The following is a 15,788-nucleotide window of genomic DNA, read 5'->3' on the forward strand; positions in this document are numbered from 1 at the left end:
CCGTGGAGGAGAGAGGGGAGAGGGGGCAGAATCGGGAGGGAGTTAAGCTTCCTGACAGCCTGATGGATGAAGCTGTCCTTCAGCCTGCTGGTCCTGGCCTGGAGACTCCGCAGTCTCCTCCCCGACGGCAGCAGCTTGAAGAAGCTTTGCATTGGGTGCGTGGGATCAGCCGCTATGCAAAGGGCTTTTTTAGTGAGACGGGTGCTGTAAATGTCCTGGAGGGAGGGGAGAGAGACACCAATGATCCTCTCTGCAGCTCTCACTATGCGTTGGAGGGTTCTATGACAGGACGCATTGCAGGCTCCAAACCACACAGTGATGCAGCTCGACAGGATGCTCTCGATGGTGCCTCTGTAGAAAGTGTACATGATGGGGGCTGGTGCTCCTGCTCTTCTTAGTTTGCGGAGAAAGAAGAGACGCTGCTGTGATTTCTTGGCCAGTGCTGTGGTGTTGTACGTCCAGGAGAGATCCTCTGTGATGTGCACACCCAAGAACTTGGTGCTGCTCACTCTCTCCACAGACGCTCCGTCAATGGTCAGAGTGTGGAGGTATGTAACAACGACAGGAGAGGTCTCAGTGTCTCACTCCAACAACTTTATTAACTGACAGAACTTCACATATAGTCAGCGCCAAAATCTCCACCCCCACACTTCCTTTCAACTTGTGTGTGAGTGGAGCCACCTGGTGGTCCGCCACACATACCCCCCCTTGAACACACAGTCAGGTCTCCATTCAGTCCAGGACCCTGGGTCTAAGCAAACGACCCGCACGACTGAACCTGGGAGGGAGAGAACAGGCAGAGGAAGGTCCATCCTGTGAACGAGGCTGGTGAAGGCGAGCAGGAAAGGCAGGAGGAGGCTCAAACGTTGGTGGTCCGGGGGTAGTCCTGGGGGGAAAACCAGAGACTGTCAACCCCAGCGCAGGAGGTCGGCCACGGCGAGGGGCCTGGGCCGGCACTACATCACTGTCCGGAAGAACATGTGCTGGTTTAAGTCTGTCAACACACACAGTCTCCCTTCGACCCCCAAAATCCAAAACAAAATGTTTCTGGCCCGGTTCAATAACCCTGAACGGGCCGTCATACAGCGGCCGCAGCGGTGTCCTGTGGGCATCGTGCCTGACAAAAACAAACTTAGCAGTCTCTAAAGTCTTTGGAACAAAGGTGTCAGGCACGCAATGGTGCACCGGACCAGGAACCCGAAGCGAGTGCAAAAGCGGGGTGAGAGAGAGCACCGATGGATCGAAGCAGGGAGGAGGATTTTCAGGCAAGAATTCTCCAGGCACGCGGAGGGGCTGACCAAACACTAGCTCAGCTGGGGAAGCGCCGAGATCCTCCTTAACCGCAGAGCGCAGCCCAAGCAAAACCCACGGGAGGCGGTCAACCCAATTGCCATCCTTTAAGGAGGCGCGAAAGGCAGCCTTCAGCGACCGGTGGAACCGTTCACACATCCCATTAGCCTGCGGGTTGTATGCGGTTGTGCGGTGGACTTTAGCCCCCAGTCCATCAGCCATGGCCGACCAAAGCTCGGAAATGAACTGGGGGCCTCTGTCTGACGTAATGTCCGCGGGTGGGCCGAAACGCGAGACCCAGGTCGACAAAAACGCCTTGGCCACCACTGCTGCGGTAGTGGACGCCAGGGGGACCGCCTCCGGCCACCTGGTGGTCCGGTCAACAACAGTCAAAAGGTGCGTAAAACCTTGTGACTGCGGCAAGGGACCCACCAGATCGACATGCACATGATCGAAACGTTTGCCGGGTATGAAGAACGGCTCCAGGGGCGCCTTGGTGTGTTTATGAACCTTCGCGCGCTGGCAGGGAATGCACGCCGACGCCCATTCCTTAACAGATTTGCGAAGGCCTGGCCAAACAAATTTAGAGCTGACCAGTTTAACAGAGGCCCGGACCCCTGGATGAGAGAGAGCATGTACCGAGTCAAAAACTTGACGACGCCAGGAAGCGGGAACCACAGGGCGAGGGCGGCCGGTGGAAACGTCACAGACGAGGAGGGGACCACCGTCCTGCACGGGTCTGTCCTCTAGTATGAGGCCCGTCTGGGTGGATTTAAGCGCGAGGATGTCAGGGTCACCGCTCTGATCGGCAGCCATGGCGGAGTAGTCTATGCCGAGAAAGACGGGAGAAACCAGCGCACGGGACAAACAGTCAGCCACATGATTGGATTTACCAGCCACGTGCCGAATGTCCGTGGTAAACTCAGAAATGGCTGCCAACTGGCGCTGCTGGCGTGCACTCCATGGATCGGAAACCTTGGACATGGCAAACGTCAAGGGTTTGTGGTCCACGTATGCGGTAAAGTGACGACCCTCGAGAAAAAACCGGAAATGACGAGACGCCAGGTGGAGCGCCAGTAGCTCCCTGTCAAAAACGCTGTAATTGCGTTCGCTGTCACGTAGCGTACGGCTGAAAAAGGCGAGCGGTTGCCAGACACCCGAGATTCGCTGTTCCAGCACCGCACCCACCGCTATGTCCGACGCATCAGTGGTCAACGCAATCGGCGCTGAGGGGGATGGGTGGGCCAGAAGGGCAGCATTAGCTAACGCTGACTTAGCATCAGAAAACGCTTGGATGCTGTCCGGAAACCAGTCAACGGGGTCATTAGCTTTTTTACCCTTTAACGCCCCATAAAGGGGCTTCAGCAGATGTGCCGCTCTGGGGAGAAAACGGTTGTAAAAATTCACCATCCCCAAAAATTCCTGCAGTGCCTTAACAGTCGTGGGACGCGGAAATTCCGAAACAGCTCGGACTTTGTCAGGCAACGGAACCGCGCCCTCGGCGGAAACACGGTGCCCAAGGAAATCGAGAACGGGCAACCCAAACTGGCATTTAGACGGATTAATAATCAGTCCATGCTCCGCCAAACGCTGAAAAACCTGACGCAGATGGAACATGTGCTGCTCCTTCGAGCTGCTGGCCACCAGTATATCATCAAGATATACAAAAACAAAGGGCAGCCCGCACAAGACCGAGTCCATCAACCGCTGGAAGGTTTGGGCGGCACCTTTCAGGCCAAACGGCATGCGCAGAAACTCGAAAAGGCCGAAAGGTGTAATTACGGCGGTTTTGGGGACATCCTCCGCGCGCACGGGAACCTGGTGATATCCCCGTACCAAATCGATCTTAGAAAAAACCGAGGTCCCCGCAAGATGGGCGGAAAAATCTTGGATGTGGGGAATGGGATAACGATCGTTCTCCGTGACATTATTAAGACGGCGGAAATCCCCACAAGGTCGCCACCGACCATCAGATTTAGGCACCATGTGTAACGGAGAAGCCCAGGCACTGTTCGAACGCTGCACGATGCCCAGACGCTCCATGGTGGCAAATTCTTCCCTAGCGACAGCCAGTTTGGTGGGGTCGAGGCGGCGCGCGCGCGCGCGAACACCGGGGGCCCTACTGTAGTTATGTAATGCTCTACCCCATGCTTCGTCACCGTGCTCGAGAAAGTGGGGACAGTGAGTGAGGGAAACTCAGAAAGCAAACACTGAAAAACGTCACCCGAATCTACTGAGTTAGCATGCACCACGGGCTGAGCACCCCGAGTCAAACAGGGTAATGAGGAAAAGGACACAGCATCAATTAAACGTCTGTTAGCAACATCAACCAGCAGTCCGTGAGCACAAAGAAAATCAGCGCCTATTATAGGCACAGAGCTAGCAGCAACAACAAAGTTCCACTGAAAGTCACGGTCGTGAAAGCAAACAGTCACCAACCTTTCACCGAAGGTTTTGATGGGAGAGCCATTAGCCGCTGTTAGCAATGGCCCGCAACCCTCAGCTAGCCTGTCCGAGCCAGCCGGGGGAAGAAGGCTCTTCTGTGAGCCGGAGTCCACCAGGAAACGCCTCCCCGAGCGTGAGTCCTCTAAGAAAAGCAGCCTTTCCTTGTTGCCAGCGGTCGCGGCTGCTACAGAGCGCTGACATGCCCGTTTCCCTGGGTCTGGAAACTGCAAGGCGGGAGGCAGCGCCGTGCCTTTGCTCCAAAACGCTGGTGATAAAAACAAAGCCCCTTTCCGCGGTGCCGCCGTGCAGCGATTCCGGCCACAGTGGACGAGTCGGAGGGCCCGTGGAGCATCGGTGAGGGGGAGGGGGAAAACGCTGGTGGGTCCTGAATAACCGTCTGGACGCCGAAAGTCCTGGTAGCCAGGAGGATGCGATCCGCCTCTTCCGCAAGGGAGCGGTAATCCTTCGTGGCCAATAGCGGGGAGTTGGCAAGGCCAGCGCGCACTGGAGCCGGCAGCTGTCGAAGAAAGAGGTGGGTGAAGAGAAATCCTCCGTCCTCCGCGCCCAGCAAGGACAGCATGCTCTCCATGAGCTCGAGGGCGGTGCCGTCGCCCAGGCCCGCGATGGAAAGGAGTTTCTCGGCCCGCTCAGCATCAGAGAGGGAGTAACGCCGCAGCAGCAGCCCCTTGAGGGCGGCGTACTTGCCCTGGGCTGGGGGATCCCGGAGGAGAGTCATCACACGGCGGGTTGACAGCGGGTCAAGTGAGGCCACCACATGGTGGTATTTAGTGTCGTCGGCTGAAACTCCACGAAGAGCAAACTGAGCTTCTACGTGCATGAACCATGAAGGAGGATCGTGAAGCCAAAAATCCGGCAATTTAAGCGCCACAGCAAACGCAGCCATCGGCGGAGGTGAAGGTCCGGCGGCCGCCGATGCTTCCAGGCCAGAGCTGGCTTCGTCGTCGAGCCTTAGCATGTTCACTACAGGGGTCACCAATGTGGAGGTATGTAACAACGACAGGAGAGGTCTCAGTGTCTCACTCCAACAACTTTATTAACTGACAGAACTTCACATATAGTCAGCGCCAAAATCTCCACCCCCACACTTCCTTTCAACTTGTGTGTGAGTGGAGCCACCTGGTGGTCCGCCACAAGAGGAGCATGTTGGGTGTGCATTCTCCTGAAGTCCACAACAATCTCCTTCGTCTTCTCCACATTCAGAGAGAGATTGTTGTCAGCACACCACGTGGCCAGGCGTCTCACCTCACTTCTGTAGTCGGTCTCATCCCTGTTGCTAATGAGACCCACCACCGTTGTGTCGTCCGCAAACTTGATGAAGAGGTTGGAGCTGTATGATGGAGTGTATGGAGATGTAAACAGATGATAAAATTATATTATTCCCTTTGTTGTGAAGATGAAATGTGATTTATTTATCCTCAAAAAGTTGGTTACAGCAGCCAGATCATGAAAAACAACCTAGTAAATTACAATATCACAACACAGAGCTGAGACTTTGATCAGCTGTGCCTCAGTTAAAATGGGAATCATTTATTTCTTCAGACTTCTCAAAGTTTGCTTTGCTGATCTGTTGCTCAGCACTTTAATAGTTCTGCACCTCTTGCAATAAGTGCAGCTGTGAAGGTGATTGCTGCTGTGAACAAACCGCATGTATTAATAGTAATGGATCCATATATTCATTTGCCCTTAAATACTTTGTTTTACTCCTCGCCTGTGTCAGACTGCAGAGGAAGCTGTGAAGATTGCACAGCAGATTGGTAAGTCATCGGTTTTTCTGTGTGCTAAAAGTTTACAGTAAACTTTAGTGATGACAGGAAGAATCTTAGTGAGTTTGTTTACTGCAGACATGATCTCCCACACACGTGTTCCTGGCCCACTCGAGCTGTTTACTCCTATTTCTGATTATTTTTTAAATGTATTTATTTATTTTTGTTGAATTGCTGTCAATCATCACATCTTCATGGAGCTGTTACCAAAAGATAACACATTTATTATGTTGAAAATATCATTGTAGGAAAACTCAATGTGCTAAACACAGAAGCTAAAGATGTAAACGCTGTGTAGGTTTACGATATCTGAAGAGATGGAACAGATGAAAGCAGAACTCTCAGTGTGGGAATATAAAGAGTCTGTTTTACTCCTCAGTCTTAAAAGGCTGCTGGGGTTTTGCTGAGGATGATGTCTAAGCTGACATCCATCAAGGACGACACCTCCCACCCCTGCATGAGACTGTACGAGCACTGAGCAGCTCGTTCAGCAGCAGACTTTTACACCCGCAGTGTAGGAAGGACTTTTACACCCGCAGTGTAGGAAGGACTATTACACCCGCAGTGTAGGAAGGACTTTTACACCCGCAGTGCAGGAAGGACTATTACACCCGCACTGTAGGAAGGACTTTTACACCCGCACTGTAGGAAGGACTTTTACACCCGCAGTGTAGGAAGGACTTTTACACCCGCACTGTAGGAAGGACTTTTACACCCGCAGTGTAGGAAGGACTTTTACACCCGCAGTGTAGGAAGGACTTTTACACCCGCAGTGTAGGAAGGACTTTTACACCCGCACTGTAGGAAGGACTTTTACACCCGCACTGTAGGAAGGACTATCACACCCGCACTGTAGGAAGGACTTTTACACCCGCACTGTAGGAAGGACTTTTACACCCGCAGTGTAGGAAGGACTTTTACACCCGCAGTGTAGGAAGGACTTTTACACCCGCACTGTAGGAAGGACTTTTACACCCGCACTGTAGGAAGGACTATCACACCCGCACTGTAGGAAGGACTTTTACACCCGCAGTGTAGGAAGGACTTTTACACCCGCAGTGCAGGAAGGACTATTACACCCGCAGTGTAGGAAGGACTATTACACCCGCACTGTAGGAAGGACTTTTACACCCGCACTGTAGGAAGGACTTTTACACCCGCAGTGTAGGAAGGACTATTACACCCGCACTGTAGGAAGGACTTTTACACCCGCACTGTAGGAAGGACTATTACACCCGCAGTGTAGGAAGGACTTTTACACCCGCACTGTAGGAAGGACTATTACACCCGCACTGTAGGAAGGACTTTTACACCCGCACTGTAGGAAGGACTATTACACCCGCAGTGTAGGAAGGACTTTTACACCCGCACTGTAGGAAGGACTATTACACCCGCACTGTAGGAAGGACTTTTACACCCGCACTGTAGGAAGGACTATTACACCCGCAGTGTAGGAAGGACTATCACACCCGCACTGTAGGAAGGACTTTTACACCCGCACTGTAGGAAGGACTATTACACCCGCACTGTAGGAAGGACTTTTACACCCGCAGTGTAGGAAGGACTATTACACCCGCAGTGTAGGAAGGACTTTTACACCCGCAGTGTAGGAAGGACTATTACACCCGCACTGTAGGAAGGACTTTTACACCCGCACTGTAGGAAGGACTATTACACCCGCACTGTAGGAAGGACTTTTACACCCGCAGTTTAGGAAGGACTTTTACACCCGCAGTGTAGGAAGGAGCGCTACCAAAGGACATTGTGACCAGCAGCTGTCAGACTATTACACAGTTTAACATAATCTTACTCATCACCTGTTTAATTGACATATCACATGTTTGTAATTGCTGATACTCATTTGCATCTTGTTTGTACACTGAATATTTCACCAGGATCATTCATACCCCCCCCCCCCCCCTACACACACACACACACACACACACACACACACACACACACACACACACACACACACACACACTACTTTAGGTCTATATTCCTCCTGCTATAAGAGCTGTGTAACACCCACAGCTGTGTAATAAAGTTTCATTCTGTTCTGTTGCCTGACTGTGAAAAATGCACCTTTGCAGTTGTTTTGTTTTGTTGCCAGGTTACCCTGTGATGATCAAAGCTTCTGCAGGTGGAGGAGGGAAAGGAATGAGGATTGCTTGGAACGATGAGGAGACGAGGTATTGTACTTGGTCACGTGCTCAGTATACACGAGCCCATCAGCTACTCTGTCAGTGCGCCCCAGGGCAGCTATAGTGTTGCTATCACCAGTGTGTGTGTGAATGGGTGAATGACTGAATGTGGTGCTTTGGGGTCCTTGGGGACTAAGTAAAGCGCTATACAGATACAGGCCATTTACTATTTTTTTAGTAAATACACACTCAATTATGTGTTGAACAAAACGTAGAAGTAATTGTTTTTATTATTACAAGCATTGCTTATGTAGTAATGACTTAAAGTACTCTACCTCAGGTAATACTGTACAGTCTTATATTGCAAATATAAGGACTAAAGCTACTGCTATTAGCTCGTACGTCTGCAGCTTATGGAAGATGCTCGTGCAGCGTCTTCTGCTCACATTAGTTAAACTCTTTGATCTTAAGTAGCTCCAAATACCACAGTTAAAATACTATTGCCCCAAACACTGATTCAGCCCCTAGTTAAACTAGTGGCCAGAAATGTGTGGGCCTTTTCCACTAGTAGCTGCTTGGGTCAGTTCAGGTTTGTAGGGTTTTCCATTAGATGGTAGTACCTGGTACCAGGCCGGAGTCTCCCATTGTCATGATGTTTGTTGTTTTGGCAGCGTTGCTTTAATGACCCCAAGCAAATGGTACTCCACTGTAATGGAAAACAACCAGAACAGATGGAGTGGGTGCTAGTGGAAAAGAGGCATTAGTGAGCTCTGAAGTTCTTCCAGAACACTATACAAACTCATTGGATAACCTAACAACACAAGCAGTTATATTATACGACATTAAACAGTCCAGGTCTTCCTTTTTGTTTCGTCCCCGTGTGTTTTACAGACGTTAGTCAAAATCACCTGTTGTTGCTAAAGTTATTCATTCAGCTCCTTGTGCTCTAAACTGAAGCTTATTTACTTACTTAACTGTTTTCCTGTTGTTACTTGTAGACCAATGGAAAGTCTGTATTTGCTCTTTAAAACTGCTGTGATCTGTGGGTGTGCTGTTAACAGGGAAGGTTTCCGGTTCTCATCGCAGGAGGCAGCATCCAGCTTTGGAGACGACAGGCTGCTCATTGAGAAATACATAGACAACCCCAGACATATAGAGATTCAGGTATATCGACTGTCTACACTGATCTCCTTTAACTTTGATGGATACATGAAAGCCAAAAGAGCAAGCGGAGGTGACTCTTTGATTCCTAAACTCCTCGTCTCAGCTCTAGATTCACTGAAATAGACAGTCTGTTCAGTCGAGTCGAGAGGAGGCTGTTACCTAACAGCTCTCACAAAACGCCATCTCACAATGCACCACGCAAAGAAGCTTGAAGAGTCAGAAGGTCACACTGCCTCCTGTGAGTCAGACATGCAGCAGGCCTGCACTAATAAGACCGTGAACAGAGCGAAGCGTAGCCTAACGACTCTCCCTCTCTGCTGAGACTGCAGACGGGAGGCAGAGTTTGGCTGAATCCAGCCTGAAAAGTTCGTAGGTCACAGCCGTCCACTCTGAGTGACAGGTTCTGATGTGGGCTCAAACTATTGGATCCCAGTGTGCAGCGCTTAGGAATGCATTGAATGAATTAAAGGTTTTATGCCACAGCTGCCCTAAATGAACAGTGTTGGTATTTAACAAAATCATTAACATTTTACAAAAACCTGAAAAATAGGAAAACACGTGATTATTGTTTGACTAAGATGCTGAATGGTTTTCTTGCATTCCTGAAGAGAAACATGAGGATCACTGTACCAGCTCACATCTGAGGATCCAAGTGTGAATTTGGTGTTTTTTATTTTAATAAAGTTTTTAGATTTCAAAGAATAATTTTCTGGACTTTTGTGACAGATGCTCTAACATGCAGGCATGTTCAGCGACATGTGTAAACCACATAGTGTGTTGACTTGAAAACCTGTTTCAGGTGTTGGCTGATAAACATGGAAATGCTCTGTGGCTCAATGAGAGGGAGTGCTCCATCCAGAGGAGGAACCAGAAGGTAGTGGAAGAGGCGCCCAGGTTAGTGAGACGTTTTTGAGCTTCGCAGTTATTTGTTTCTGTAAAGAACCCACGACAGACCCGACGACATCTTTATTGACTCGGTTGTTGTTCACACAATCGACTCAGTCGGCTGCAGCTTTCCAGCTCACAGCCCGACTCGCATCACAACAACAATGTACTGACAGACAGCACAGCCTTTGTGCCGGCGAGGCGTGATTGCAGATGCCGTGCAGGTGCGTCCATCTTCCCTGCAGCGGCACCGCAGACCACGCCCCACCACAGCTTCAAATGGACATACAGCAAGTAAATAGTAAACAAACTGGTTGTTACATGGCGCTTTTCTGCTCACTCAAAGCGCTTTAATTAGTTTTTACTCATTAGTCAATTAGTAAAACATGGAGATGAAACATGGGGAGATTAAAATCTTGTCATTAAATGTCAGCGGTCTGGGAAACTCTGTTAACGGTTAGAATTATGACTGAACTAAGAAAGGGGAGGACACAGATATTTAAATAATGAAAGTACTCCCCCTGCTGGAAGGAAGCTGTCATTACTGTACTTCCCAAACCAAGAACAGACAAACACGAAATATGTCAAAATTATAGAGCAATCACTATCCTGAGTGTAGCGTATAACACATGCACCTCTATAATATCAAACGGGGTTTGTAAGGCACAGACAATATGAGGAGCACATTACATGTAATACAGAGAATACAAGGAAATCAAATATCAGCTGCCTGGATCAGTTTAGATGCAGAAAAATCATTCGACAAAGTTAATAATCTGTTTAACATTAGGAAGATTTTGATTTAATGAAAAGGCCATTCAGTGCATTAAAGCGATTTATACAAATCTCACTGCTAGATTAAAACGAATGGCTCGCTAACTGAAAGATTCCACTTGGATTAGACAAACTCAATCACAGGAATAGAAATCAGTCAACAGAATCATGCAGCTTGTTCGTGGATGATATTATGATATATCGTTTAAAATAAACAGTGCAATCCTTTATGAAATCCTTTTAAATCACTAAAATATCCTGAGGGCAACATGACTAAAAATACACCAAAGCTGTATGAAGCAAACAAAGACTTGGCAGGATGGTCTACCTGCCTTTAGTGCCAAACTAGGCTCCATAAAAATGAATATCCTCCCACGCCTGCTGTACCTGTTCTTATCTCTATTTAATTTCAATTCAATTATATTTTATTACAGCAAATCACAGCAACAGTTGCCTGAAGGTGCTTTATATTGTAAGGCAGACCCTACAATAACACATACAGAGAAAAACCCAACAATCATATGACCCCCTATGAGCACCACTTTGGTGACAGTGGGAAGGAAAAACTCCCTTTTAACAGGAAGAAACCTGCAGCAGAACCAGGCTCAGGGAGGGGCGGGGCCATCTGCTGCAAGGTTAAGGGAGGAAGACAGAACAAACACCCAGTGCATCATGGGAAAGCCCCCAGCAGCCTAGGCCTATTGCAGCATAGCTAACAGAGGATTCGGGGTCACCTGCTTTTTCAAAAGGAAAGTTTGAAGCCTGATCTTAAAAGTAGAGATAGTGTCTGTCTCCTGAATCCAAACTGGAAGCTGGTTCCACAGAAGAGGGGCCTGAAAACTGAAGGCTCTGCCTCCCATTCTACTTTTAAATACTCTAGGAACAACAAGTAGGCCTGCAGAGCGAGAGCGAAGTGCTCTAATAGGGTGATATGGTACTACAAGGTCATTGAGACATTATTTGACATTTCTGTAAGGCTACTTTGGTTTCACATCCACTTTTGTTTCTTCCAAAGCTTTTTAGAGGCTGCATCTGTGGGCTGCTTCCCCTGTACATGGAGCTGCTATCAAGTTCTATATAATTACAAAAATGTTTAGTCCGCATGCTTATTGACCTCCACTGTGGTCTTTGTATGTCCATGGTTGTATTTCTTACTGTTTGATAGTTTTTGTGTTTTTTATTTTTAAATGTATTTAGAGCCAAATTAAGAAAACGCTTAGCAGGCGGAGTTCTTACTTCCCTGATTTCTTGCTTTCCTGCCCACATTAGTCTGGTTTAGTTACACACACACACACACACACACACACACACACACACACACACACACACACGGTCTGTTTTTAATCACGACTGAGTGTTACAGAACTCTGCATTAAATCAAGTGTCAAAGCAAAGTGGAATCATTCAAAATGATAACGTTGTTGTAGCTCTAATCTGTTGTGCTTTATTTTCATAGTCTTTAAAGGTTTTTAATTTTAACAGGATGGGTTATCTCGTTAATTATCATTAATTTCCTTCCTTCCTCTTTTTCTTCTTCTTTGATATTGACTTCTCATTGTGTCCTCCCCGACTAATTTGCTGTTCCTTTGGCATATTTACTCAGAGTTTTGTGCCCTTACTTTAGTTTGCAGGGAAGCAACGTGGTCCTCCAAAGTAATCACAGATCAGCCTGTGACTCGCGGAGTTTATCTCCGTCCTCATCTCTCCCACAGCTGCCACAACGCCGTCCATGTCAGAGAAATGCCTCAAAAAATGTTTTGTTTTAGCCTGTACGATGGAGCGAAGCAGCAATCAGGTGTAAAATAATCAGCAATAAAACACAGATTTTTAATTTTGCTCTTCAATAATTTGCAATGAAAGGTGGCTGGAAGACTCGAGCTGTTTGTTTTTGTTTCAGTGAAACGAGTTTGAGCTTCTGTGTCGTGTCCATGCAGTACTTTCCTGGACCCAGTCACACGACGGGCAATGGGTGAGCAAGCAGTCCAACTAGCCAAAGCTGTGCAGTACTCCTCTGCTGGGACTGTGGAGTTTCTAGTGGATTCTAAGAAGAACTTCTATTTCCTGGAGATGAACACACGACTACAGGTTCAGTTCCATTTTATTTATATGTATGACAAACAGTTGCCTCAAGGCGCTTTATATTGTAAGGTGGAGACCTTCACCTTCAGGTCACCTGATCCAGCCCTAACTATATGCTTTATCAAAAAGGAAAGTTTGAACCCTTCTCTGAAAACTAGAGAGGGTGTCTGTGGGCCCTCACAGGGAAAAATAAAGCCTGCTGTTCCTACACTCGAGCAAACTCACTGAGATAAGGCAGAGTTTGACCCCGAGCTGAATCCTGTCTGTACTTCATAAACTGCTTATTTTTACTCCAGGTGGAGCATCCAATTACAGAGTGTATCACTGGCTTGGATCTGGTGGAGCAGATGATCAGGGTTGCCAAGGGTTACCAACTGCAGCACACACAGGAAGATATCCCAATAAATGGCTGGGCCATTGAGTGCCGTGTCTATGCAGAGGTAGGTGTGCGTGTGTCTGTGTGTGTGTGTGCACCTGTAATGGTAACTGAGATCACATGAACCTTACTCGTTTACTTAACCACACAGCTTTGCAAACATAGTTGAAAATACAGCACATAAAATATGAAGATGATCCTTTATTTTGCTAACGTTGGGACTGCAGAAAATATAAAAGCAGTGCAATAATTAAAAAATAATTTAAAGCCTTTGTTTAAAGACAGCATCTTTGTTTTGTTTTATTTTAGTTACATTCAGTCAAACTTGTCGTTGCTCGTTGTCCGCCGACAAGAATCATTTCTGAGTGAAACACGAATAAAAGTAAAAACACCCAAAAATCCTGTTTCCTCTGGTAGGACCCTTACAAGTCTTTTGGTCTTCCTTCCATTGGACGCCTGTCTCAATACCAGGAGCCACTCAACCTTGACAAAGTGAGTCGATCAGTCAGTTTTCTTTTTAAACACGCGGTCTGCCGGACGCTGTCGTTTCCTGGCTCACTCTGCTTTCCTCCAGGTCCGTGTAGACAGCGGCATTCAGGAGGGAAGTGACATCAGCATCTACTATGATCCCATGATCTCTAAGGTCAGTGATATATTGGATACAAAATGTAACCATTCAGTTCCAAAGTTTATTTGTATCAGATCTTTGAAGGAGGTCGCTGCTTCACAGATGACTGCTGGTAAGACGGCTGTCGCAAACTCCCTTTACTCGTGGGCCACATACAGCCGTGGGCCAGACTAGTAAAAGTCCTCTTTCTGTCACCGTAAACAAGTTTCTGTGTTTTCTACATTTAATCCTGACCAAAAAAGATAAATACAATGATAAAAATGTAAAGGTTGAGCGATGTCAGTCGTGCACGTTAACGGCACTCAGTCAGGCCTTCAGTAAGAGTCACGATATCACGATGCCAGAGGTCAGACAGCTTTCAGGATGGCAACAGAAGTCGGTCACTTACAGCAACCAAGGTTTGTAGAGGAGCATCTCTGAATGCACAACATGTTGACCCGTGAAGCAGATACAGCAGCAGACGACCACGCCACCTGCCGTGTCTGTCAGCTAAGAACAGGAAACTTAAGGCTACAGTGTGCACAGGCTCACCAAAACTGCACAAAGCTGAAAAGTGTTCCCTGGTGACCAAGCTTGTTTAAGGCTGGGGGGATATTTTATTGGCAGTCTTTGGGCCTCTTAGCACCACCCGAGCATCATTTAAACACCACGCCAACCCGAGTGTCGTTGCTGACGATGTCCATCCCTTCATGAACACAGTGAACCATCTTCTGATGGCGAGCTATCCTGCTGGAAGCAATCGTGTCACCAAGCTCGGATCATCTCAGTCTGGTGTCTTGAATATGAAGATGAGCTCACTGCACTCAGATGACCTCCACGCTCATCAGGTCTCAGCCCAGCGGATGTGGTGAAATGGGAGACTCACATGATGCTGTTGTGTCAGTGTGGACCAAAATCTGAAGATTGTTTCCAGCACCTCGTTGAATCTAGTGTACGGCTGAGGACACAGTGGGTAAGATGGGGTGTTTGTGGAGCAGGTCGTCTACTAATCAGAAGCTCGGTGCTTCAATCCCTGCTCCAGCCTGCTTGCCAAAGTGTCCTCGGTCAAGGTACCGAACCCCGAGTTGCTCTTGACATGTTCATCAGAGTCTGTAAGTGTGAACGTTTGATAGAAAGTGGTGTAGTTGCTTGTGTAAAGATTCTTATTCAGCACTTTTCTGCTCTCAGTACTCAGCCCTTGAACAGGAATTGTGCTCATCACTTAATATACGACAGGACGATACCAACATGCACCGCGTATCCAGGAATTAAACACCTTACATTAAATCAGTGCATGTGTTTAAAAGGAAACGGGTGAGAAAATTTCACCTGTGTGCTCTGTGAGGGTGCAGGTGCTCATTCTCAGTTATGGGATGTTCTGTTTCTCTAGCCATGTTAGTGATGATTCACAGCAGCTCCTGATGACTTGACTGGTTCAATAATAACATATTAATATTCTCTGATATCAATTTGTAGCTGATTACCTACGGAGCTACACGAGCTGAAGCTCTTGGTAGGATGGAGGACGCTCTGGATAACTATGTGATCAGAGGTGGAGTACATGTTCGTAGTCTGTCACTAAAACAACATTTGTTGGGTTTTATTTCTCTAAAGTTGGATCGTTTTCTTTCCAGGTGTGACCCACAACATTCCTCTCCTGCGAGAAATCATCACTCATCCTCGCTTTGTCTCTGGTCACATCAGCACCAACTTCCTCCCAGAGGTTTACCCTGATGGCTTTAAGGGCCATCAGCTAGAGGCAGATGCAAAAAGGGAGCTGTTGGCATCAGCAGCAGTGCTCTACATCGCTGCTGAGCTTCGTTCAGCAAAGGTCCTCAGCACCCAGAGGTGAATGCTGCAGTACTTGTTGCTTGGTGCTACGTGATGGGATTCTTGGGAGAAAGTAATAGGGCTGGAGTTGTATCCTAAATCAAAGTGCAGTCGATCACGGTTCAGCCTGAGTGGACTGGCATTTATATAGCTGTTACTGAGCACTCACAGTACTTTTAAACTACAATCCACATCATCTCTTTCATACACACCAGCAGATTTTCATATACTGCATGATATTTTGTTGTCTTAAACATTAAAGTTAAAGTTCTTATAATAAAGGGCATTATTATTAAAATTAACTTGTCAGTTTCGTTTTAGCACGTCTGACATCTATAGATCCAAACCATTATTCTGTGTCCCATCTCTCAGTTATGGGGTCACTGCGTTAGCTGACCTCAGGAGCAGCG

The 15,788-nt window shown here is 47.7% G+C and overlaps 2 protein-coding genes across 2 annotated transcripts in view; one reads left to right on the forward strand and one right to left on the reverse strand.

The window, feature by feature from the left end:
• Positions 1–15,788, forward strand: part of pcca (propionyl-CoA carboxylase subunit alpha) — a 37,785-nt gene that overhangs the window by 13,459 nt on the left and 8,538 nt on the right. The window contains exons 8-17 of the mRNA XM_080868461.1: positions 5,474–5,510; positions 7,633–7,711; positions 8,725–8,827; positions 9,627–9,721; positions 12,421–12,571; positions 12,862–13,005; positions 13,359–13,433; positions 13,516–13,584; positions 15,025–15,100; positions 15,183–15,396. Coding sequence (XP_080724587.1) covers positions 5,474–5,510; positions 7,633–7,711; positions 8,725–8,827; positions 9,627–9,721; positions 12,421–12,571; positions 12,862–13,005; positions 13,359–13,433; positions 13,516–13,584; positions 15,025–15,100; positions 15,183–15,396 — 1,043 coding nt within the window. The remainder of the gene's footprint in view (positions 1–5,473; positions 5,511–7,632; positions 7,712–8,724; positions 8,828–9,626; positions 9,722–12,420; positions 12,572–12,861; positions 13,006–13,358; positions 13,434–13,515; positions 13,585–15,024; positions 15,101–15,182; positions 15,397–15,788) is intronic.
• On the reverse strand, positions 754–5,467 carry LOC308388019 (uncharacterized protein). Its single transcript, XM_080868462.1, has 2 exons — positions 3,730–5,467; positions 754–886 (listed from the first exon to the last, which is right to left on the reverse strand). Exon 1 carries the CDS (start codon positions 4,709–4,711, stop codon positions 3,920–3,922), a length of 792 nt encoding a protein of 263 aa, XP_080724588.1. The 5' UTR covers positions 4,712–5,467; the 3' UTR covers positions 754–886; positions 3,730–3,919.

The sequence above is a fragment of the Rhamphochromis sp. 'chilingali' genome, assembly GCF_963969265.1.
Source record: "Rhamphochromis sp. 'chilingali' genome assembly, chromosome: 20".
NCBI classification, from domain to species: domain Eukaryota; kingdom Metazoa; phylum Chordata; class Actinopteri; order Cichliformes; family Cichlidae; genus Rhamphochromis; species Rhamphochromis sp. 'chilingali'.